The sequence below is a fragment of the Labrus mixtus genome, chromosome 4, assembly GCF_963584025.1.
Source record: "Labrus mixtus chromosome 4, fLabMix1.1, whole genome shotgun sequence".
In the NCBI taxonomy this organism is placed as follows: Eukaryota; Metazoa; Chordata; class Actinopteri; order Labriformes; family Labridae; genus Labrus; species Labrus mixtus.
Genome location: NC_083615.1, coordinates 16025068 through 16048935, shown reverse-complemented (window position 1 = coordinate 16048935; position 23868 = coordinate 16025068). Strand labels below are relative to the sequence as shown.

Sequence of the window (23868 nt, the reverse complement as noted above, 5' to 3'; positions counted from 1 at the left end):
ACATCTTAAACCAGATTAAGGAGGTCTAAGACGTCATGAGAGGACATGCATCCATACGTCTCATTTGACTCTTCCTGAGGTACTTTTGCTGTTGTTTTCTCAGGACTCCACTTATTCATGCCGCCATCTCCAGATAACAACGCTGCTTTTCCTGCGATGATGAGGTACGTTCAGTCGTTTTCCCCCGATCCAGAGGAAGTGACTCATCACAGAAAAACTATGTAGTTATCCCGAGATAAAGACATGAATAGAAAAGTAGAGATCTTAATAAAAACAACCTGAAACTACTGGTTACCGCGGGAACTGACTCAACTCTGAAGTCTAATGTAAGATGTTTGTAGCGCAGCGTTTGGCCTCAGGGAACTATGGGAGACGTGGTTCATGAAAGCACCGGAGCCGTGTGTAGAATGACGCTGATGCTCGTCTGACTACACCTCAAAGCTGGAGGGGTGTTTGTGTGTGTGTGTGTGTGTGTGTGTGTGTGTGTGTGTGTGTGTGTGTGTGTGTGTGTGTGTAGGATGAAGACACAACCCTCCCTGAGCTCTGCCAGGAGGGCAGCCAGCAGTTACCGAGAACAAACTCGTGTCATCAGGTGGAAAAAATAAAGCTGATTATGTAAGACTTTCTGCAGCATTGGAAGTTAAGACTACAACATCCCGAGTGAATGTGAATGTAGGTTTGGCACATTTGAAGTCGATCTGTACAATGCCTGGGTACTCACTCACTCAATAATAATAATAATAATAATAATAATAATAATAATAATAATAATAATAATGATATATAAGGGATTTTGCTCCCTTTATTTCATCGACAGTCTAAAAAGTCCTACCACTCCTTTTGTATGAAAATGAAAAATAAAAACATTCACAAGCTGGCACATCATACCTGAGCTGGGATATTTAAAAAAAACAAAAAAAAACAGTCATGTAATATAAGCAGTTTGTCAGAAAAAAAAAGAAAAAGATGTCGATGCACTGTATTGGTAAGAAACAAAAGTAAGACTATAAGATTACAATAGCTAGGATTTATATTAAAACTTTTTCAAATTTCAAGTTCCGACAGTCCAGAGTTTGTACAGGCGGCGACCTGTCAGAGAGAGCCGATAGAAACAAAAGACAAGAAAAATAAAAACCCACAAAAAAGTCAATACATAATGATAAAAACAAAAATCACTCCTTAAACATTTAAGACCAAATAGCTGTTGAAGACCATCTCCTGATGCTTCAAAATCCATGCATGCTCTTTACACACCACACAGCAATGTGTCCATCGCTCCTTCTTCTCTCTCTCTCTTTTCTCTCTCTCTCTCTTTTCTCTCTCTCTCTCTCTCTCTCTCTCTCTCGGCTTCCTTTTTCCTTGCTCCTGTTAAGATTGTCAAAGTGAAGGGAGCTGAAGTTCATCGTCGGTTCTCAAAGTCTGTTCAGGTTGTTTTCTCAGGTCACATTTTTTCCCATCAGCCCTCTCGCTCAAACGTCCGTCCATCGCCACACGGTTTAAGACCATACTGAGCATGTCCGCTCAGTGCATGACGCAACATGTCCTGAAAGTCCGCCTGAAGGTCTTCGTAATAAACTGTGTTTTTAAAAAGTGTCTCTGAGTATAACAGGAGGTTTTGTTTTCCTCTTTTTTTTTTTTTTTTCTTTTTTTTTACAACAGTACTCTCAGTTGGCGCTCACGGCCTCCCGCGTCTCGTGGTCGCTGCTATAGTCTGACTTGGGTTCGTCCTCAAAGTCCTCGTACATGTCCATGTCGTCGTCTCCGTTGGTGGGGTCGCTGGGCAGGTGATCCAGCACTCCGACCCCGCCCCCGTTGCTGCCCCCGCCGGGCTCGGACTTCACCCCGTACGTGCTCTGGATGACGGGGATGGCGGGTTCAGGGCTGGCGGAGTTGCTGGAGCAGTCTGAGGTCAGGTGTGGCGATTGGGTGGCTGTCGTTGCCATGGTTATGGCGCCTGGGTAAACTCCTACACCGCCCGGGCTGCTGCCAAGAGGCATCGTAGGCTGAGGCCTGAGAAAGAAGAGAAGAAGAAACGCAGCCAATTAAAAAGATGGCATGGTAAAAAATGTCCTTTATCTTAACCCAGACCAAACTAAAACACAACCCTCTTCAATCAAACATCAAACCAACTGCTAAAAATCTTGGAATCATTTTTGACCAACACATGACCTTTGACCCTAGCACCACAAAGCTTGTACAGTCCTGTTTCCTGCAACTAGAAGTATCTAAAAAAATCAGAACAATGCTCTCCCCCTCAGATCTTCACATTTTCATACACACTTTTATCTTCTCCTGATCAGATTATTGTAACTCTCTCTGTGCATGCCTCAGCCGTTCATCACTGAACTGGAGGAGCAGGAGGAGGAGCATTAGCCTGTGAGTCAAATGTCATTTGAATGTAGTAGAGATATTTATGTCTGGATCAAAACGGTAAACTGACCAACTGAAAATGGTTTTGTAATAGAGAAATTGTATGATTTGGTCACAGCAACAGCTCGTAGATTCTGTTTTGGAATGATTTATGTAACTTCCTTTGAACAAACCGCTTTAAACAAAACATTAATTCTCAGCCCACTTCAGTTAAACCGGCAGCACATTTCATCTGGCCGGGCATGTCCTGACGCGGATCTCCCTGCCAGCTCTCAGCACCTAAATAACCTGTTGAGATTGAGATGGAATGAGGGTAAACGCATATCACTCAAACGGGGCCCTCCGGCTCCTCAAATGAGCCACATGAAGCAGGAAAAACTGCTGTCACTTCTCTCACCTAACAGTTTTCCCTCCTCCGTCTCCTGAAACAATTACTGCCGACGCTCTGACAGACTCATTTTCACATTAAGCACTTTAAAAACAACACTGCTGTAGCTATAAGGAACGGGCTCAGAGACTGGTAGTTTACTGGCTCCCGGAATCCGTTTGATTGTGCCGTGATTGAAAGTCCAGGCCGGGGGAATCGTATGCTTTTTTTGTTTTTTTTACATGTGCTTGACCACACGCAGTAAATGTGGCGTTCAGCATGTGACGTCTACCTCTCTCTCTCTCGCTCCGGCTCAAACATCTGCTTACATTTCATATTCCACCATGTCTGTCTGTGTCCAATTTCACTGCCCGCAAGCGCCCGCCATTGTCCTAATTTAATAAATGACAAGCTATTAAAAATCACTCCTATTCAAAGCCCTCTGGTAAATCCATCTCAAACACAGGCTGCTGTGATGGCTTTAAACACATCCAAAGCTGGTTCCCATTAAGACAATGCCACTGTTTTTCCCCTTGCTGCACTGACTTCTCAATAAAAATAAACTCTGGGGGCTTCTTCTCAGCGTATGTAACAAGTAAATGTTTGGCGTCTGGAGCCGCTCAACGCTGCATCACGTTAGTTGTGCTATCTGTGCTGTTCATCCGTCTTTAGCTATTTGCACAAACATTGTTTTTGTCTAATCCATTCTGTGCTGCCACACTCTACACTTTGAAACAAGAAGGTACTTTTGCTGAATGCTGCTGAATCTTCACGCTCTTCAGCCATGTGTTTATTCTTTAAAGATTTATTTTTGAGCTTTTTGTGCCTTTAATGTAGAGACAGGACTGTGGATAGAGTCAGAAATCAGGGAGAGAGAGAGCGAGAGAGAGAGAGAGAGAGAGAGAGAGATGAGAATGAAATGCGGGAAAGGAGCCACAGGTGGGATTCGATTCGAGGACTACAGCCTCCATACATGGGCACTAACCACTGCGCCACCTGCACGCCCGCCAAGTGTTTATTCTGCAGCTAATCATGTCAAACAAGAGAAGTCAAAAGCAGGAAGCGCCCTCTGCGGGTTAAAAAAAGAGGGTAACACTTTATATTAAGGTGCTTGTAATAGCATTAATAACAGGCAATAAGTCACTTATAAGTCACTTATAAGACCTTATTAGATTCTTATTAACACAAATAAGACTATATAAGCATTAATATAGGCATAATTAATGCATTTATTATGTCTTATAAGACACTTATAGGCTCTTATTAGAAACGTACTAACACTTTATATACCGTCATAAACATTAATAAGACTTCATGAGTGTTAATTAAACTATAAATTAATTTATAATTGGCTTGTGAGATATTAATTAATACAAGAAACTTGTTTATAGACCACTTATCAACGTTCATAAGATGTTTATTGACATTGATAAGACTTTATTAGGTTCACATTAATGCCTTATAAAGGTTAATAAATACTTTATTATGCACTTATTAAGCGTTAATAAAGCTCCTCTGCAGGTACTGGATCTAAAGTGGGAACACTACTTATAAAGGTTAATAAATACTTTATTATGCACTTATTAACAGCTCAGTGGGAACATGGTCCAACTTTCAAGTAAACGCAGAAACAAAAAGGAGGTCTATTGAACTTGCACTCAAACAGTTTTTGAAAAAAAAAATGCTACTACAAATACAAGTATTATCTTTAACGTTAACTGTAAACAACATTATGAAAACATTTGGTGTGTCATAGCTACCAACATATCTGATCAAATTCAGGGAAAAAGCATAGTTGTTATTAACCCATGTTTCTGTAAGTAAAGTGATGAAGGTGGACAAACATCAGAAGACTAGGACACCTGGAGCCCAAGGTCTGAATACCAGTCAAGAGATGCACACAGGAATACATTTTCAAAGTTTGTATGTAAGGAACACAAATATTGCAGGTCAAGATTACAATATGCAATTTACTAATGCAATTAACAACTTAATTAATAAAGTGTGCACATGAAATAAAACAAACAGTGTTTAAACCCAGTCTTTTTCATTGGGGTTCAATCCAGGTGTGTGTTTCTGTTTAATCTGTGCTTCTGCTCTATGAAGTAGCGAAGGAAGTTCTTCTTAATCCCCCTTGAGGTCTCGAAAGTTTGGCTCACTATCCAGTTAGCTGCTCTCAGTTGACACACCAAATGTTTTCATAATGTTGTTTACAGTTAACTTTAAAGATAATACTTGTATTTGTAGTAGCATTTTCTTTTTTTGAGTGGAAGTTCAATAGACCTCCTTTTTGTTTCTGCGTTTACTTGAAAGTTGGACCCTGTTCCCACTGAGCTGTTAAGTGCATAATAAAGTATTTATTAATCTTTATAAGTAGTGTTCCCACTTTAGATCCAGTACCTGCAGAGGAGCTTTATTAACTCTTAATAAGTGCATAATAAAGTATTTATTAACCTTTATAAGTAGTGTTCCCACTTTAGATCCAGTACCTGCAGAGGCGCTTTATTAACTCTTAATAAGTGCATAATAAAGTATTTATTAACCTTTATAAGTAGTGTTCCCACTTTAGATCCAGTACCTGCAGAGGAGCTTTATTAACTCTTAATAAGTGCATAATAAAGTATTTATTAACCTTTATAAGTAGTGTTCCCACTTTAGATCCAGTACCTGCAGAGGAGCTTTATTAACGCTTAATAAGTGCATAATAAAGTATTTATTAATCTTAATGCTTATTACAAGCACCTTAATATAAAGTGTTACCAAAAAGGGTGTTGCAACACATGTTTTTTTCTTATTAATTTAAATTGTACACATTTGATTAGATTTTGGGACTGCACAGTGGTGAAGTTGTTAGCGCTGTTTAGTAAGGAGGTTCCCGGTTCGAATCCCCGTCAGAGAAGAGCCTCTCTGCATGATGTTCGCTTATAATAATAATAATTATAATAATCATTTATACTTTATGAATCCCGAACAGGAAAAGTGGTAAAGATAATGGATGGAGGATAAGATTTGTATCTCAAGCTAGTCCAAAACTCCTCCACAAACCTCTACAAAGCTGATGTAGATAATAATATTTAATTTTTATAAATATCTTCAAACATTAAGAAATAAGTCTGAAGACATTGTGTTGTACTGCAGCTTATGGATTTTTGGAATTTCAAACCTACAAAGCAGCGTTATGTCAAAATAAAAAGCATTGGATGATAACACATTGTGGCTTTGTCTTTCCTCGTCGCTGTAACATCCTCGCTCAGGCCAGAGTTGCGAGAGTGTGGCATGTTCATGAAAGAGCACATCAAAGTGAAAGGTCACGGGAACAGCGTGAAATGAATCTCTTTTTTAGGAAGAATAAAAAATGATGATCAAAGGCTCATGGCTGTCAATACACGGAGCCCACTCTTCACACATGCTCAGAATTCTTTCTAACAATATGTGCGATGTATCAAAGAAGAGGAGTATGGTGAAGATGTTAAATCTGAAAGTAAACCTTGTTCTTGAAAAATTGTTTTAACAGAGAACGCCTTTTCATAAATCGATCATTGTGTTTTAGTAGATGTTTTCAAACTTTCAAGAGTTTGGCTTATTCAGTGTGAGACTGTGATGAAGTGGTTTCCTCATGAATGAAGCATCCTTTCTACACCAACAGCTCAAATTTAAAAAAACTAAAATTATTCACCAAATATATAGAAAGTCATCTGGGATGTTCAAGGACAACCTTAGTGCCCACACTTGAACTCACCCCACAAAGAACTGCCTCATCTCCTGCCGTCGTGACCGCATCATCTGCTTGTACTCTCCGATCCGCAGCTTCTTGCCGTCGATGATGCAGGTCCTCTTGGGCCTCGGCTTGTACTTGTAGTTGGGGTATTTCTCCAGATGGATCTTGCTCAGGCGGGCCTGCTCCTCGTAGTACGGCTGCTTCTCCTGGTTGGTCATGGATTTCCAGCGAGAGCCTGAAGCAAATGATCGACGTTAGGTTTTTTTATTTCATTTATTCCTTTGTTTCTAAAAGTAGAAATCTCAAAGATCTGAGTTTTTGTCTCTTTGCAGCGTCTTTGACATGAAGCAGTACATTTGAAGTGTGTTTGAGAACCTTCATCTGACAGAGATCTCCCTGACTGTTTTGACTTCACTAAATGTTGTTTTAAACTACTACACATAGTAACAGGTTACCTGCAATTCAGCAACAACCAGAGAAAGCAAACACACATTTCTGCCTAATCTCTGACAAACCACTATCAGGTAACTGATTGTGATTTTTGTTCCTGAGAAATTGACTTGATACTCGGTCCATTTTACAAAATAATACTGCAAATACAAATGTTGTTATCCAGGGGTTAAAGGCTTAATCACTTTTGTGTTGATCGGATAGTAAAGACTTCAGAGCCTGCGTTCTTTAATGGCGATCTTCTTTACGATGGCAGCGCTCATGACCTCTATTTTAGTGTTTTTAATTGTTCCTTATGCTGAATATTTTATTTAATTTAAGGTAATTTTACAAATCAAACGTAGAGCAGGAGAATGAAAGCTTGGCCTGCATTAGCAGCAACTCTGGACTTGAAGTGGTACCCTGGAAAAAGTGAGTCTTGGTGCATAAAATAAAAAAAGTGTGCGAGCGAAGGATTAGCTTCTCCTTCTCCATTAGGGTTGACACACTTTGGAGTTCTCACCCCATTTTGATTTATAATGGTTGAATTGTTGGTGAGGGTCATTGAAAAGTGTGGGGATGTTCTCAACTGAAAGCACTGTGAACGACAAAAAACAGGTGATACCAAGGTTGGAAAAGAAATTAGCACTCCCAAAACAAAAAAGGTCAATTAATGGACAAAGACCAACCCGTAAGAGATCCAGCTGATGTGTCTCGTAGCCAATGTGATTTTCAAAATGTGAATATGCTTGCATCCTGAAAGCAGGAAGACGTTTTTTCAAGCCAGTCAGACCACGCACTGTGACGCACATTCTGAACCTACATAGTTTTAACTTTCAGATGAGACTTTATTTATGCTAGTAGTCCAGAACATTTGAGAATAGCATGATCTTTTGTCACCATATGTTTGGATTCAAGTTTTACAGGAAGCTGAACTTTGACAGAAAACATTACAGACTAAATGTTAGCCTTCTTTCATTTAGGGAGATTTAGAGAGTGATTGAAAAGGGTTTGACATGTGTCTCTAAGCTGCTTCAATGATTCTCTTTAGGCACAAATGATGTGGTAACATAAATGTAATAAGCTCTGAATGGGTCCCTCTACAACGCCAACACACTGTCATATCATTGTCACATGAATTCAATCATCAAAAGAGTCGCAGCGCGGCTGTAATCACAGAAAAACGTCAGCACCACCGCCGCTTTCTCCATGTTGAATGTTGTCATGTGAACAGACAGCATCATGTCCCTAACCGAGGAGGCTGCTCAGACCCAGAGTCGATCTCTCTCTGCGTCCTCTTGGCTGCTGAAGAATGACACATTGTGTACTTCTCGTGTTCCTCAGTGAGAGGACCTTCTAAACGAGCGGACGGGGCCATTACCGCAGGAACGCAACGTGTCTGTGAAGCACTCTCACAGCTGATTATACACACTCTGTTTATCAAGGTTTATCGCAAACTTGGACGTGCACTTTTGTGACACAGGAAACAGAGAGGAGGTTTTGTTGAGCCTGCCACCCACTCCTCAGAGTCCAGCTGTGTTATTATGTTGGAGGGGCAAGGGTTGTACACATGTAAGCATTTACACCAGCACACTTGTGCACTTCAAATCCTGCTATGAGTTTTTATGAGAGGCTCGGAAAGAGGACGTATTTCTACTATTCAGTGTGACGATAAACATGGTTTTTTATCACATTCACAGTGACTACTTAAAGAAAAAGGTCATGAATATGTGACTTTAACTCAGATGATCTTAGTCAAACCTCTGCATGAATTATTACTCTAAAAACAAACGCGTCTTTATTAGAGCTCCATCAACGTTCCTTTTCACAGACACGGCTCAGAAACAGCATTTTTTAAATGTAGCTTTACATCCAGTGACCCCGCATCTCGACTGGAGCCCTGCACGGGACAGTGGAGGTCTTAAGAGCATTTTACGAACAAACCGTCACGCTCGGCACCGTGTGAATGGCTATCTGTGTCGGTGGAGGTTAGTGTCAACACGGCGACTTTTTAACTGAATGCATCCATCACAGTGGTCAGGCGGACACAGAGGAGGTCTGTGTGTGAAGTGTTCCAGGTTTTTAAAAACACACTGATCTTTCTTATAGTGGGCAGTACGCCTTTAAGAAACTCAGTGAACTGTGGTAACGCGCTGAATCGGAGAGGAGGAGGAGGAGGAGGAGGCAGAACTGCTGCACAGATATCGGTTTGTTGATGAGTTGTGTTTATGTGTTTATACCTGTCAGCCTTCATTTAGTTGTTTTTACTAATTTAAGAACAGCAAACCTAGAGTTCTTATGAGATTATTTAAAACAAATTAAACTATTGTATGAACCACAATCTTCCAGAAATCTGTTAAATATGTTGGAAGAGCAGTTTACACGTCGACCCCTAACAGAAAGTCCAGAGAGTTTAATACAAATAGGCCGCTTCTTATCTTCCCACGTCTGTCCAAAAACAACTAAGAGCTTACTTTCCATTTTCAGTGGCATTTTTGTATTTTTTTTCTTCTCCTAGTTTCACCAGTTTTCTATAATGCATCTAAAAAATATATGTGTTCTTTGGGAAAAATAAAACTCAAAAAGTAAATCTCCCCCCCCTTTGTTCCCTATCTTTCTACCTGCATCTTATCACATCTCCCTCTATCCCATTGTCCAGCCCAGCGCAGTTTGAGCCTGGATTTGCCGAGTTCTGCCTCTTAAAAGGATTTTTTTCTTGCCACTGTAACTTTTGCTAAAATCTTGCTAAGTGCTCATGATGGATTAGCGCTGGGTCTTTGTAATATAGCAAAGAGTAAGGTTTTTGTAAAGTGTCTCGAGGAAACACTCGTTATGAATAGGCGCTATACAAATAAAGATTATTGGTTGATTGGTTGATTCCTAAACATACATATCAAGTCAGAACCACAAGTTAGTAGAAAACAAGATGCATCTCTCAGCACTGTGTCTCACCGAGGATCTTGCTGATGTTGGAGTTGTGCATGTCGGGGAAGGTCTGCAAGATCTTTCTCCTCTCGTCTTTGGCCCACACCATGAAGGCGTTCATGGGCCTCTTGATGTGCGGCTCCGCGGTGTTCCTGCCCCGCGCCTCCCTGAACACTCGGGCCTCTGTGATGTTATTCCCTGTGTGACACAGGGGAAGAACTTTTCTTAAAGGCCCAACATGCACACGTTCATCTTTCATACTTTCACTCTTTACATGCAGGATGTTCAAATGTTGAGGAGGAGTCCTTCCTGTTTGTTTTCCTCCTCCTCCTCCTCAGGCCTCTTGACCTCCCAGGGAGGGGATGTACAGTCTGAGATAGGTCCATATGGAGGGGGGGGGGGTCCTCAGAGAAACACACATTAACTAAAGTCACCATTGTCAGCCTGATCGTGTCTCAGCGCTCTGCTCTCATGTTTACTCCTCTGATTGTAAACTAAACCACAATGAGCACTGTGCTCCTGTAAACAGAGCTGCTTTATGAGCCACAGGTGTGTTTGGAAGAAAAAGAAAGACACTGAAACAGAAAGACCGAACTGCACTGAGCTGCAGAAACTAACATGTATACAGCCTGGTACAAAAACAAATTTAGTGTTATTAGTTAATGTCTTGATCTGCACACACTGTACAGGAGATGTTTTTTTTTTTATAATTCAACATTTTGATTTTATGAAGGATATGAGTTATGCATGAATAGGGGCGAGGTGGATCTGACAGCAAGCAGTTAGAGGCTTGAAGCTCTCCTCAGCTCCAGCTCTGTGCCTGTCATTAGGTTGACTAAACGTTTGTCAGCATTTCCAATATGGCCACCGCCATGGATAGACTTCCAAAACAGCCCTTCAGGAACGAATGATCGTCATCACTCAGGCCTTGTTCACTGCTACTTACAGTCTATACTTAAACCACATGGTCTTCTATGATGATGGTCAATATTACTTATTTTTTAGTTAATGCTGAATGTGACTCTTAACTTCCTGATGTATAAGAATTTAAAGATTTGTTTTGCCTTTTGGCCTTGATTGATAGAACAGTGGAGAGTGACATGAAACCTGAGCAAAGACTCTGAGAACCTGAGAACAGTTATAATTAAACGTGAGAACTGTAGCCTCTGAGAACATGAGTCTACCAACTGAGCTAAACCAGCTCCAAAATTTTCACTATTTCTTCCAAACTTCCTGTCTTCTAGATGCCGGTCGTCTCCTTCTTTTCTTTGCATACTCACACTGAATGAGACTCATGGTGAAAAAAAAAAGCAGTGTTCAGACTCTTGATATCTACTTGCAGGAATAATAACAGAGTGAAAAAATGTCCAAGAGAGTAAAATGTTGACATTGAAGACTCTGTTTAGCTGTGGAGGGTGACCTTCAGTGTCGCTTCCTGAGGAGCACAATAAATATTTGTGTTCGCTGAATACCTGCATGTTCTTGCCTTCTTCTTTTTTTGGGATACAAGACTTCAGGCAGGAGGGGCCTCCTCTTTATTAGGGGCCCACCGAGTTAAGAGTCACTGTTATCAATTTAGTCTGAACAGGATATGACCGCTTCTTACTCTGCTTCTCAAACTCTTTCCATGTAGATCCCTCCAGCTAAGCCTTCAGACTACCAAGATGATCAGTATGCAGACATTAGGAGGTCAAGAGAGAAAAGCCTTTTGTGCTTTTAGAGTGTATAATGCAACGGTGTTACATATATTGCCCCAGTGCGTGGTTTTAAAGCGTTACAGCGTTTAAGGGACCAAACAGGAAGTGATGGCCGTGACATGTAACAGAGCAGCTTCATCATCGAGCAGAGAGTGCTTTAAAACAACGATGGCAGATGAACGCCATGTCATACTTAATCTCACTGATATCAACATGATACAGAGAATAATTCGAGGGAGCAGCATTATGTCCCATCAGAAATATACCGAGAGAGGAGCTTTAGGGAAAGCTGCAAAGAGAACTGGAAAAAGAAGAAAAACGTTAAGATGATGTCTTTTTGGGCAACGAAGGCGCTTACCATCCAAGTCCTCTGGTCTCGTCAGGTCAATGACTCGATGTACCATCTTCCCAGCATCCTCCCCGAGCTTTCCCAGGTGCTGGCTCAGCGTCTCGTAGTGCAACCGCTCCTGCAACATGAGTAAAAAAAAAAAAAAAAAGGTTAATTCAAGCAAGCAGAGAAAATGATGCTGCTGCAGCCAAAGCTGAAGAAATGTGACGTTGGCTGCCAAAAAATACATCTTTTTATTCCTATTCACTGCTTATTACTTAATGTCTGGAGCGGGTCCCTGTGTATGCCAGGCATCTTTTAAATTGGGTCACTAGGGACGACTTTGATGGTGGTGACAATAAAACTAATTGCTGGTTTGAGTTGGCATGGAGGGAAGTCCAGCAGAGCCCCCTAAAAAAACGGCACGGTGACTATTTTTTTTAGCTGCAGCGTCACTCCTGTGCTTTTTTGAAGTGTCTGAAATAAGAGAGATGTGATGTTTGTTATGTGACAACTTGCACACAAGTCATGTCTCCTTTACGTCCATGCTAATCATCAGTGTCTTCTCCTCCCTCCCACCATCATCATCATCATCATCATGCTCCCGCTCTGATTCTATGTCTGCCTGCCACTCCACTTCTGAGACAAATCACTTCTACCAGCAGCCTGCCTCGGGGCCGCCCGGCTAAAATTACTCCACCACGCTCCCAAATTGTGGTGGAAAACATCGAACCCTCCGCGCAGCTCCACTCCTCCTCTCCCTCGCTCCCTCCCTCCCCTCTTTCTGCTCTCCTCCTTTTTCTGGTGACAGAGGCATTTTGTTTGACGCAAGAAATGGTTGTCGGGTGAAGTCATGCCGCGGTAGCCGCTGGCAGAGTCGGTGGAACTTAGGGGCCGGTGTGTGTGTTCATAGGGGAATGTGTGTGTGTGTGTGTGAATGTGTGTGTGTTTATAGATGAGGAGTCGGCGCGGGCCAATGTCAGCACTACGGCAGGGCTGTAATCAGGCCCACCGCAGAACATGTGCCTGGGCAGTGCCATGCTCACCGCAGGAAGCAACCGCCTAACAAAGGACTAAAGAAAAGAGGGGAAAAGAGAGAGACAGAGGAGAGATAGAGAAAAAAAGGAAGAAGAGTGGATGGAAAACTTGTCCTGAGACTAGAATAAGGCACTGAGAAGTCTTTCTTTTACGCCCCTGGTGCTAAACAAGAGCCTGGGAAAGCACTCATCGCTCATGATGATGCACTCAGATGTCTGGAAGTCAAAGTTTGGTGCTGCAGGTTAGCAGAGATCACATTATAAGTTCTCAAAATGATCCCAAACGTGCAGCTTTTCCATGTTGTGTTTAGATAATCTGCAGGGATATTAGACGAGAACAATTTCCCAAAAAAATTCAAACTGGTTAGAAATGTCAGAAAGCTCTTGCTGAATGGGAGGAGACTGGATGGAAAACCAATGTGCAGCAGAGTTTGGAAACTGCACGAGGACGGCATCAATAGAGGCGGACTGATCCAAAATGCAGATTAACAGCAGACCCGGGTCAAAATTTGCAAATCCTCCCTGCGGTTGGTCTACTTTTGGTCGACTTGAAAGTTCTTGTGGCAGACACAGTAAGGAGCTGTCTTTGCTTTGTTTAGGAGAGATTGAAATAGGTTTGGCATGTGCGCCTGCTGGTTTGATTCTGGACCGCTGCCTTCTGGAGCAGCATTACAGGACTCGTTCTGTCTCCTGTTGCATTGTGCTCCCCACAACGCTTTTGTCTTTTTCTTCTGATTACCTGGTTAAACAAAATATCAGCGGTTCAGTAGCCGTGGTGCTGAGGAATTCACAGTAAAGAATAAAGCACAGTATTCGGTAATCCAACTTTTATCCTGCACTGCTCACTCTGAAAGGCTTGGAGAACATAAAACGCACCTATCACACGCCTGGCATTATATTACTATATAACACAGGTCTGAATTGGAGCTAAAGAAGCGAGTGGCACTTCACTTCGAAGCAGAGAATGTAACTCCAACCAAGGACTTCATGAATTAAACAAAACAAAGGCCATGCACAGGGGCGCAGATGAATTTAAACCAGAAGAAGACTGACGACTAATTAAAAATACAGGATAAAACCAGGTAGCTAAAAGGAGGCTGATATTCAATTTAAAACATTGACTCTGCAGAAACAAATCACCTCTGTGCAGCTTCACTGTGTTTAACACTCTGATGCTTTCACTGGCTCTAAACACGCTGCTGAATGTATATTTCTACATTTAAGAGACACCCGACTCTGTTCGTTTCGCCTGGTCTCTCCTCTTCTTGGCGTTTGCATCTCTCCAACGTTTCTAAGGTAACGCTCCAAACACTTCTTCCCCCCCCTAAATCCACACCGTATTGAGCTCATTACCACAGTTACAACTCGCCAACCGCCAGCACGGCGTGCCTCCAGCTGACCCGCAACCGTTTACTGTCTCCTCCCGGACCAATCAAGTTTGGCAACCCTCTTCACCCGCTCCCGCCCCTTTCCTCTCTCTTCCCATTTCCTTCATCTTTCTTTTTTTTTTTTTGCTCTCCAGACTTCTCCGTGCAGCGATAGAGCTGTCAATCAGCCCTCAGTTCTGTTTTAGTCCTTCTTTCTCCTTTTCACCATTCCTCCTATTCAGAGCCCTTAACACCCCACCACCACCAACAGCAGCCCACTGCCCGCCGAGGCTCCAGCTCCATACAAGCAGACCCTCAAGAGTGTGTCTGCAGGTGCCAGACTGAGCTTTGTCGTGTACATTATTATAATGTATGTCATTCAGGCTTCAAATCCAGCTGCATTACGTCGACCTTTAATCAAGACTTGGAGGCGTCTGATCCGTCGGTTTCACAGGCTCGCTTCCTAAAAAGACCAAACTCAGCAGCAGAGCCAATATAAACGTCTATACAACTGTTTCCTGCCTCCTCGCCTCCTTCCAGACTCGCTCTGCTCCAACAACACAAACTGCAGCTCAATTCACCGGGGTTCAGACAAAAGACATGTCTCTGTAATGAGCTGCATTCAAGAGATCTGGTCAGTTTCAAAACTGCAGAAAAGTTAAGAAAGAAAGACAAAAGTGTTCAAACTGTAAGTCTGAGAGGATTGTCTATGCTCAAGTAAAAAATACTAACATACCAACAAATATAAACAGTTAGGCTTCTTCTAAATAGTGTGGTGAGGATAATAAGATTTTTGATGGCAGATTTACCGGTACTTTTGAAAGATTAAGTTTCAATCTCCTCTTTTTAAAGAGTGAAAGGCTGTGATTTATTGTGTCCTTATGTCTTGATTGTTCACTTTCCTTTTCCTTTCTCACTAATTTACAGACAAAAACATGTAATTCTTGTATTTTGTTTTATTTCTGCCAAAGTGTCTTAACTCGAAAAACCCACTTTTAAAGCTGCTGAGGAATCTGAACATTTTTCTGGAGCAGATTTCAACAAATCATCCTGAGCTGCTTTTTGTATTTTTACTTTCTATGCAAAATTAATCACCTCACATAAAGAGACCTTTACACTTAATGGTTATGTTTTTTTTTTACCAAAAAAATTCCACAGATCCCTATCCTTTTGCATGCATGTTTTGAATCAGCTGTTGAGTGATAATAAGCACAGCCACAATCAGAGTGAGCATACAGATTGTCTTTAGTGCTCCTGTAGTTTTACCTGCACTCAGTCTGCCATCACCCACCATGCCCCCCCCCCCCCTCCTCTGGAAACAGGAAAAGAAGTCCCTCTTGGTTTGAAGCTGTGTATTGTTTTTCTATCAGGTTTCATGTCAACTTTACCTGAGCAAACTCGTCATGTGTTTATGAAAACTTAGAATGCAGACTTTTACATTTTAACACTTTTAGATTCTAACAATTACAAGTTAAGATTAGGTTGATCTTTGTGTTGTTGTTTTTTTGCTCCAGTTTCTCTAAACTTCTTTAAGGGGGCTTCAGGAGTTCTGTTTGGATAAAAAAAAAAAAAAAAAGAGGTAGACATTGCACACATACATGCACACAGAGTCGTACACAGGGGCTATTTCAGTGAGCCTTGGCAGCCGCAGGCCAGCTGGAAGCAACGTAAGCGTAAGGTGATACTCAACAATGCCACTAACTGGCCAGGCCTCTCGTCTGTACACCAGCTATAATGACATTAACATGGCCAAGGCCAGTGCAGAGCCAGGACACACACACACACACACACACACACACACACACACACAAAGAAGCCCAGGATCACTTTCAGCTCTAAGGGAAAACGTCTATGTTTTGTATGCCTGAAATGAACGCCACGGGACAAAAATACACAAACAGAGACCGCAATAATCACAAACACACACTCAGATGTCATCACACGTCTCCCTTTGAGTCGAATCAGCACGGGCAATAAATAGCTCAACATTCAATATTTCACCGAGATACCATTTGCAGCAGATGTCTCGTTCTCTCTGACAAAAATATTGCTGCGTTAGTACAATGTCATAGAACAAAAAAAAAAAAAAAAAAGACGGCCCGGGCAGAGGCTCAAAGAGTCTGAAGGGAAGATCTGAGTAACACATTTATTCTGCAAACAGAAAAACAACACACAAATCCAAGGTAAAGAGAAAGAGCTGCTCTCATTGCCTCCCGAGGTGGAGCGGCTGAGTCACACTCGTTGCATCCAGCAAGTTCCATCCATGAATTGTTTAAGACAGAGCGAAGCCTTTTGAGCGCTTTAGAAGAAGAAAAAATCTCACACACACACACACACACACACACACACACACACACACAAAAAACTTCTCCTTCTGAAGTAAAAAAATGAAAGCAGAGAGAAAGAGTCTTTGAGCTGCAGTTGTTAGGTAACGAATAACAAACTGACAACAAACACAGAGGCCTGCTGTCGTCCTCCAACCGGAAACAATTACTTTGAGACTTTCCAAATGAGCTTTTTATTAGGAGGCATGGAGCTATAAACCAAATTACTGCGTTGCTTTGGTTTTGTTCTTATAAAGTTGGAAAATATAGAGCTGGAGGAGCACAAAGGGCTCTCCCTGTGACTCGCTCACCTTAATCTTTTTTAGAGTTCTCAGTGTGCAAAAAGATCCTCTAAGCTCAAAAACTTATTTGGTTTATTTTTACCAGACCTGTGGCAGACAACTCACATTACATTTTAATTAACAATTTATTAGTTTAGGCTGTTGTATAATTTATATTTATGAGTTTCTCAGTGTTTACGAGTATAATGACTTATAAAAAACTCCACTTGGGACTTCAGATGAGCACAGCAAAGATATTTTTTGCCAGATTTTTGGATGTTTTCCTCCTGAAGATGCAGCGCAAACAAGTCCAAAAGATTCAAAAACAGCATATCCTTGGAGTGCACCAATCATGACCTACTTGGGGGTTGGTGGGGTTCAAAGTCTCCACCCCTAAAATATTCATAAGTTCCTCTCCTCCTCCGCCTCCTCATCCTCACAAGCAGCATGGGATCAATTGGGCAGGAGAGGCGGTCTAATCCCGCTCCCTGTTTTACTGACTGGCTGATCACACTGATTGAAGATGTTTTGGAAATATGGATTTCCCTCCGGATGATCCGGGTACAAAGGGTCTGTCTCCTCCAGCCCATGGGGAGAGATGAGCACAGAGCAGGAGGGGGGGTCCCTACCCAGAGCAGGACCCTTTAATTGGGCTGAAACCCTGAGGCCGGGAACCCCCCTCCAGGGCAAGAGGAGAGCTGGACTCCATTATACACACACAGATACACACACACATATTAATGTTAACACCATCTCTTCTCCGAAGAAACACTCACTCTGTCCCAATCCAGGCATGCACACACACACACACACACACTGACACACCAACACACAGACACACACACACACACACAGACACGCCAAAACAATCACTTGTCATTGGCCCAGCTGCTCGCTCTTCAAAGCCGTGGGCTTCTGGGTGGCCGTGCGGACGAGAGAAGAGGAGAGAAAAGTCCTGAAGAGCTGCAGGCCGGGCCAAATAACATCGAATATCATCCACGAGCACCCTGCAGACTCGTGCACGAGTTCAGCCCAAAGTGAAAACACTCGACTTGAAAGTACTGGAAAAATTCTAGGACAGGAACGAGGAGTTTGGACTAAAATGTGTGTGTGTGTGTGTGTGTGTGTGTGTGTGTGTGTGTGTGTGTGTGTGTGTGTGTGTGTGTGTGTGTGTGTGTGTGTGTGTGTGCATGAAGAAGAAAATTGTGTTTTTTATTGTGTTTTCACATCTTTTACAGAAGGAGAAGTATGAATATTAAAATGTCAAAATACAAAATAAAAGACTTAATTCAAAATTTAGTAATAATCTCAGGACCAAAGAGAGCGAATCAGAAGTCTGACTCGTGTATTTTTATGGTTTTAAATTGAGTCAGATTTGTTTTTTTTAAGTTTTTGAATAATATTTTTGCAACTGTATATTTTGTATGTTTATGTTTAGGTGTATATGATTTTCAGTGTTGTTATGAATTTTCAATTTATTAAGAACTAACAATTTCCTTAAAAAAAAAAAAAAAAAAATGGAAGCCACAAAAAGTTGAGAAGTGCAAAAATCTTCTCTGCAGCGTGAGTGAGCCTTTGTAAAGTCGTCAGATGTGATTCAAAGCGGAGAATGATTCTGATTAACAGGTCCACAAGCATCAAAAGTTCCTCCTCTTTAAAAAAGCGTCTCATTCCTTTCATTGAGGTGTTATAACCTCGTCAGAGTGGACTTACTTTAGTTTTATTTCGACACAGTGTTGAGCACATTCATCTTGAATATGCATCTCTACAAAGATGATCACATTTTTTTCATGAGCGTAACATATTTATCTATCAAGAGGAAATTCATTAAAGCTGACAAAAGTGTACTGAAAAAGAAGCAGAAAAAGCCTCGTTGTACCTCCTGTAAAAGTACAGTTGATGTGTGTCACATGCACTGTGCAGTATGTGCATCCTGGTCTCGGTGGAGCTCGTGTGTGTGTCTGTGTGTTTCACCGTTTCAATCAGAATTCTTTCTCCACATGAAAGAAAATGCCTTTGAAAACTGCATTTAGCCCATGTGATTCTTATCAGTGAGACATGCCTGTGTGTCCTCTGATGTGCGGCTACATGTGATCTGTCCATGTGTCTCTCTGTCTCTGACCTTGTTGCCGTTGTTGAGGCTCATGCTGCTCAGTGCCGACAGTTTGGCCTCCAAACTGTGGTGTCCCGGCTGCTGCTGCTGCTGCTGGTGGTGGTGGTGGTGGAGCTGCTCCCTCTGGATCTGCTCCCTCATGCTCCTCGCCTCCTGGATGGCCTTCATCACAGCATCCTGATCCCCGAACAGCGCCGTGGAGTTGAGGCTGGACAGGATGTCTGCGAGGAGGAGGAGGAGAGAGGGAAAACTGTCAGTTACTTTGACTGGCAGGAAAATAATGTTTGAGAGGCTTTTCCTTTAAGGATAAAAAGAAACATCAGACCCTGGGTGTAACATTTGGGAGTTGGGATGTCACTGCCTATGATCTAAGGTGACTGAGCGTTCGCTGTGAGGGCCCTCAGACTCTTGCAGACCCTACAAGAGGAGATCCTGCCTGATGGATCTGTGTCACATTCTGGATAACTGCTCAAAACCTGCTTTACATGGATTTTTTTCAAACAAAGCCTCATTCTCTCATGTAATAATTTGAAAATGGCCCCTAATTTTGCAGCATATTGCTTGTTAATGTGGATCCCTTTTCTCATTCTAAAACTGAGAGTTAAGGTTTGCAGGACTTTAGAAAAGTTCCTCCCATACTTCATTATCAATTTCACTTTTTGTTTTGTTTTTAGAATAGGAAAGAAAATATTGTGTACTTTGCTTTTGCATGCAAAGGCAGAAATGTGTCCACACAGAGGTAAGACATTTAAACAAATTGTCAAATGAAACACTATTAAAAACACACATACATCAAATGAACACAAAGTTTTACAACATTTACAAAACAAGTACTGAAAACTGGTTTTTGAGACCTGAACCATCAGCACTAACAAGTCCAAGAAGTCCTCTTTGGCACCCTTAATGTCGACTGTTTTCCTTTGTAACTGGTTTTAAGATAACAGAAAGTTTTGAGTCTGATGCTTTGAAAACAAAGAGAAAAGAAAGTGTTGATCTTAATAATCTGTAAAGGCCAAACACATTTAAACATCTGTTTGTAAAATTGTTTTTTTTTCACACTTTGGTATCAAAGCTAAATGCTGCCAAAGTTGTTTTCCAGTCCACTTGTACCCAAACGTGACAAAACCTCCGCCCACTTGTTTACACGCTGTGCTTCACACTTCTGAGGCCGATGCACACTTGAAGAATGAGAAGAAAAAAAAGAAATAAAAGGATGCAAAGTTTCCATCGCCCTCTTTGGTTTAATTAGCAGACGGGTAGGAAGCCCTGTATGCTTGGGTGGCCGTTAACATGGGCAAAAAATAACTTAGCAGGGAACACAACGACGCGTCCTCAAAGCCACTCCAGAGGAGCTGGTGAAATTGTTTTCTGGGGGGATATAATGAGAGGCTTTAGATTGGCCTTAATAACAGATAGCAGAGGTAGGGGCATAAAAGGTCTAGCGCGGGCAGACAATGATGTGAGGAAGCTCTTAAAAACCAAATAACGTGTGCTGGGTTTCACTGCTTCCGCTGCCGGGGTTTTCATTGGGGCTAAATACAGGGCTTTGGACTCCTGTAAAACACAAACACACACACACACGCACACACAAAGCAAACACACACAGGTCTGCTGGTGGGGTTGAGGTGTCTGCAGTCTATCAGGCGCATGCGACGCCGCTCGGGTTTGTCTGTGTGTGGCAGGGAGGAGGGAGGTGTTTGGGTGGGTGATGTTTTTGTTTTTCCGGTGGAGGGGAAGGCATGGCTCTACACTGGAGGGAGGAAGTATTTGCAGAGCATTGATGTACAGTACAGAAGTGAACAATACACCGGTGTATGAGTGCGCTTGGTTGTGTGAGAGAGAACATGGACATCGTCATGTGCGTCATACCTTTCCCTCATAATTTGTTTCTGGCATGGTAAAGCAGCGTTTATACCCAGTGATTCTTTTTGGACATGTCAGTGAAGCCCATGCTGATGCACTTCTGTTAGTACAGTGCGAATCCATTCTCTTTACCCAACGGTGAAGGAAACACTGATGTTAAAGGCTATGTATAGTCATGTTTCCAACTTTCCTCAGGGACTCAGTACTTCTGGTGGAACTTGTTGTGTTTCCACTTTAGGAACACGGATCTAAATAAAGTCCAAGGGTTTTATTTTAACCCCAAACAGGTCTCTGCTCTGGGGTTACACTTTCCTAAAGTGCAGCAACTTTGGGGTAGCTTTGCTGGGTTAAATCACAGGATTATGGTCAGTTTTAACACTACCTCTGCCACTTTGACTGTTTCGCTTGTTGTATATTTAACCTTGTGTTTCTGTTCCTGATTCTCACCTCTTGTGAAGCATCATGGTCTTTGAGCAACAACATTTTGTTTGACTGGGCAGAGGCGCTGCTTGTCAATAGGCAAGGCAGGGCAACTGCTCACTCCCAGGTGGCTGTTGCTCGGTCCATCTTAATATACAGTCCATGATTCCCACCAACCAACAAAGGTTTGTGTGGAATTGATAAACTTGTCAGCTAACGTTGGAAAAAAATCTTCTAAACGCTGCTGGTGCTCATCCAGTCAGAAATGATCAGCACTGCATCAAGTCTTGCCCTAGCATGGACCACTTCAGGGGTAAATTCGACCCTGGTTCCCTGCCATAGAAAAACACTGAGTACCTCCTTTAACCCGTACTCCCTTGTGAAAGATCCTGCAGTGGGGTCTTAGTTTTATTCCACTAAAATGAATCTCCAGCTCTAAAAGTCTTGTACTTTGGGTACAAAGTGGGTACTTTTGGTGGAAACAAGACTTACTGTGTGTGTTTGTAACCTACCAAGGGAGGTGTTCCTGCCCATGCCGGGGATGGGGCTCGGGATGCGGCCCTTGCCCATGCCTGAAGGACTGGTCTTGTTTCCGGAGAACAGACCGTGTGTCGGGGACGTCGGGGAGCGACGAAGAGAGTCAGCTGTCTTGGGTCTGGCTGAGAGGTTCAACGGCTGTGTGGATCCCTCCTCCTGTTAGTTTAAGACAGTAGGAACAGTGTTTAATGAATCCAGGATCTGTATTAACATGGATCACTTCAAAACAGTTTTTACTAAGGACAGAAAAAAGTATTACATATGTGTTAAAAAACCCCAGTCATGCAGAATATTTCCACTCTCCTTTGTTCATCTGCAGGTAAACTGAGAGAACTAAGAAAACATTTCTACACCAATATGACTGTTGCTAAAAGTCGAACTCTCAGAGAAGCTTTAGAGTGTAAATACACTTTTTCAATATCATGAGTTTTAAAACGATACAATCTCTGTGTTTTTAGCGATCAATAGTATCAAAAAGTTCTAAAGCTTTTAAATAAACTTCAGGGGACGCCGATGGCCAAGTGGTCAGTTTGCGCGCCCCATGTACAGAGGTGGGCAGCCCGGGTTTGAATCCGACCAGTGGCTTCTTTCCTGCTTCTTTGCTTCTTTCCTGAATGTCATTCCCTGCTCTCTCTCTCCCTGATGTCCAACGCTATCAACTGTCCTGTCTCTTCATTATTTCTAATAATGAAATAAAAGCCCAATAATTCATTTTAATAAAAAAAAAAACCTAAAGGTCTTCAGCCATATTTCTTTAAGAAAAGCTGTCGCAAGGCAGAGAGCGCTGTCTTAATTCCTGCAAAAACTGAATTGTTGCCAATGTATTTGTGCAATTTAGACAGTGTGCAAGAGTTTGCTTGCCATTTTTCAGCACTAAAAAACAAGTTATTAACCAATATTGGGTGCCTAGGACTTCTACTTTTGTTTCCATGAAACAGGTATCAACATAGTTCAATTTTAAAAGTATCATGTACACGTCTCGGCATTACCATGTGTGTCTGCTGTGACAATGGGTCTTCATTGGAAGTGTGATTGAACACACTGGCAGATTTAAATGACGTCCAATGTTTTCCTTTTGGTGCTTTTTCGTTCTGACTGATCAATCAGCCCTGCCAGCTGACCTCCGTGAACTTGAAGGGGGAAAAGCTGCAGGGTACTTTTTTCATCGACACAATGGCACCTTTGTTTGTGTGACTCCTTAATTTCTAATTAAAAGTTTATGATAAACTCAATTCAAGGCAAGACGGATTTATTTATAGAGAACCATTCTGAGAAAATCTAAAGGCTTTATACAGTTAAGATTATATTCAAATACAAGCCCAAACAACCATTGATTAGACCAACTTTAAATAAGTTAGTTACACTTTCCGCTCTTAGGCCCAAGTCTTCTCCTAACATAAAGTTTTCTAAATGCCTTTTTCAGCCAGTTGTCAGCTGCATCCACGTGTTGGTGTAGGGTCTAAAACGCTGTAGGTAATTTCCGATTCACTTCTTAATGAGCCTTGAACTCTACACGTTATATTTTATGGGGCTTTAAAGAGAATCCAACGACTAGGTAATTTAATTATGATGATAACTCCTGCACGTGGAGTCGCTTGATGAACTTCAGGAGGAAAAAAAAGTTTAGGACGTGCAGGGGGAAATGGTGGCTCAGGCTGCGGGTGGCATGCCAAAGCAGGGCCGGGTAGTCTGGGGTGGGGAGTGTGCGGGGGTACGCGGTGGTTTTGGATGGTGCAGCACTACTGTTTGAGTGCGGTGAGCTCTGACGCCGGTCTATTGTGACGCCCGCCTGCTGCAGCTGTGCCCCACACACACACACACACATCTACACCCACACATGGCTTCCATTACTGCCTCGTCGTCGAGTAAAGATGAGGCGTACGCTCTCTCCAGTGAAGGGGTCTGGGCTCCTGCCAAACAGCAGCCAGCGCCAGTGTCAGTTCATGTGTGTTTGTGTGTGTGTGTGTGTGTGTGTGTGTGTGTGTGTGTGTGTGTGTGTGTGTGTGTGTGTGTGTGTGTGTGTGTGTGTGTGTGTGTGTGTGTGTGTGTCTGTGTGTGTGTGTGTGTGTGTGTGTGTGTGTGTGTGTGTGTG

At 42.3% G+C, this 23868-nt stretch overlaps 1 protein-coding gene and 1 long non-coding RNA gene across 7 annotated transcripts in view; one reads left to right on the top strand and one right to left on the bottom strand.

The window, feature by feature from the left end:
• Positions 1–333: 333 nt before the first annotated feature.
• On the top strand, positions 334–23856 carry LOC132972905 (uncharacterized). Its single transcript, XR_009672952.1, has 2 exons — positions 334–459; positions 23717–23856. It is a non-coding gene; the product is annotated as an uncharacterized LOC132972905 (long non-coding RNA).
• The window catches only part of LOC132972902 (transcription factor SOX-6-like), a 124316-nt gene continuing 101222 nt past the window's right edge, over positions 775–23868 (bottom strand). For 5 of the 6 annotated variants that reach the window (XM_061036043.1, XM_061036045.1, XM_061036041.1 and 2 more), the window contains 6 exons: positions 21752–21932; positions 18966–19177; positions 11865–11973; positions 9837–10007; positions 6477–6690; positions 775–2010 (listed from right to left, as the gene is read on the bottom strand). In XM_061036043.1, coding sequence (XP_060892026.1) covers positions 1665–2010; positions 6477–6690; positions 9837–10007; positions 11865–11973; positions 18966–19177; positions 21752–21932 — 1233 coding nt within the window. In that variant the 3' untranslated portion in view covers positions 775–1664. The remainder of the gene's footprint in view (positions 2011–6476; positions 6691–9836; positions 10008–11864; positions 11974–18965; positions 19178–21751; positions 21933–23868) is intronic. The other variant, XM_061036044.1, reaches the window with a different exon arrangement.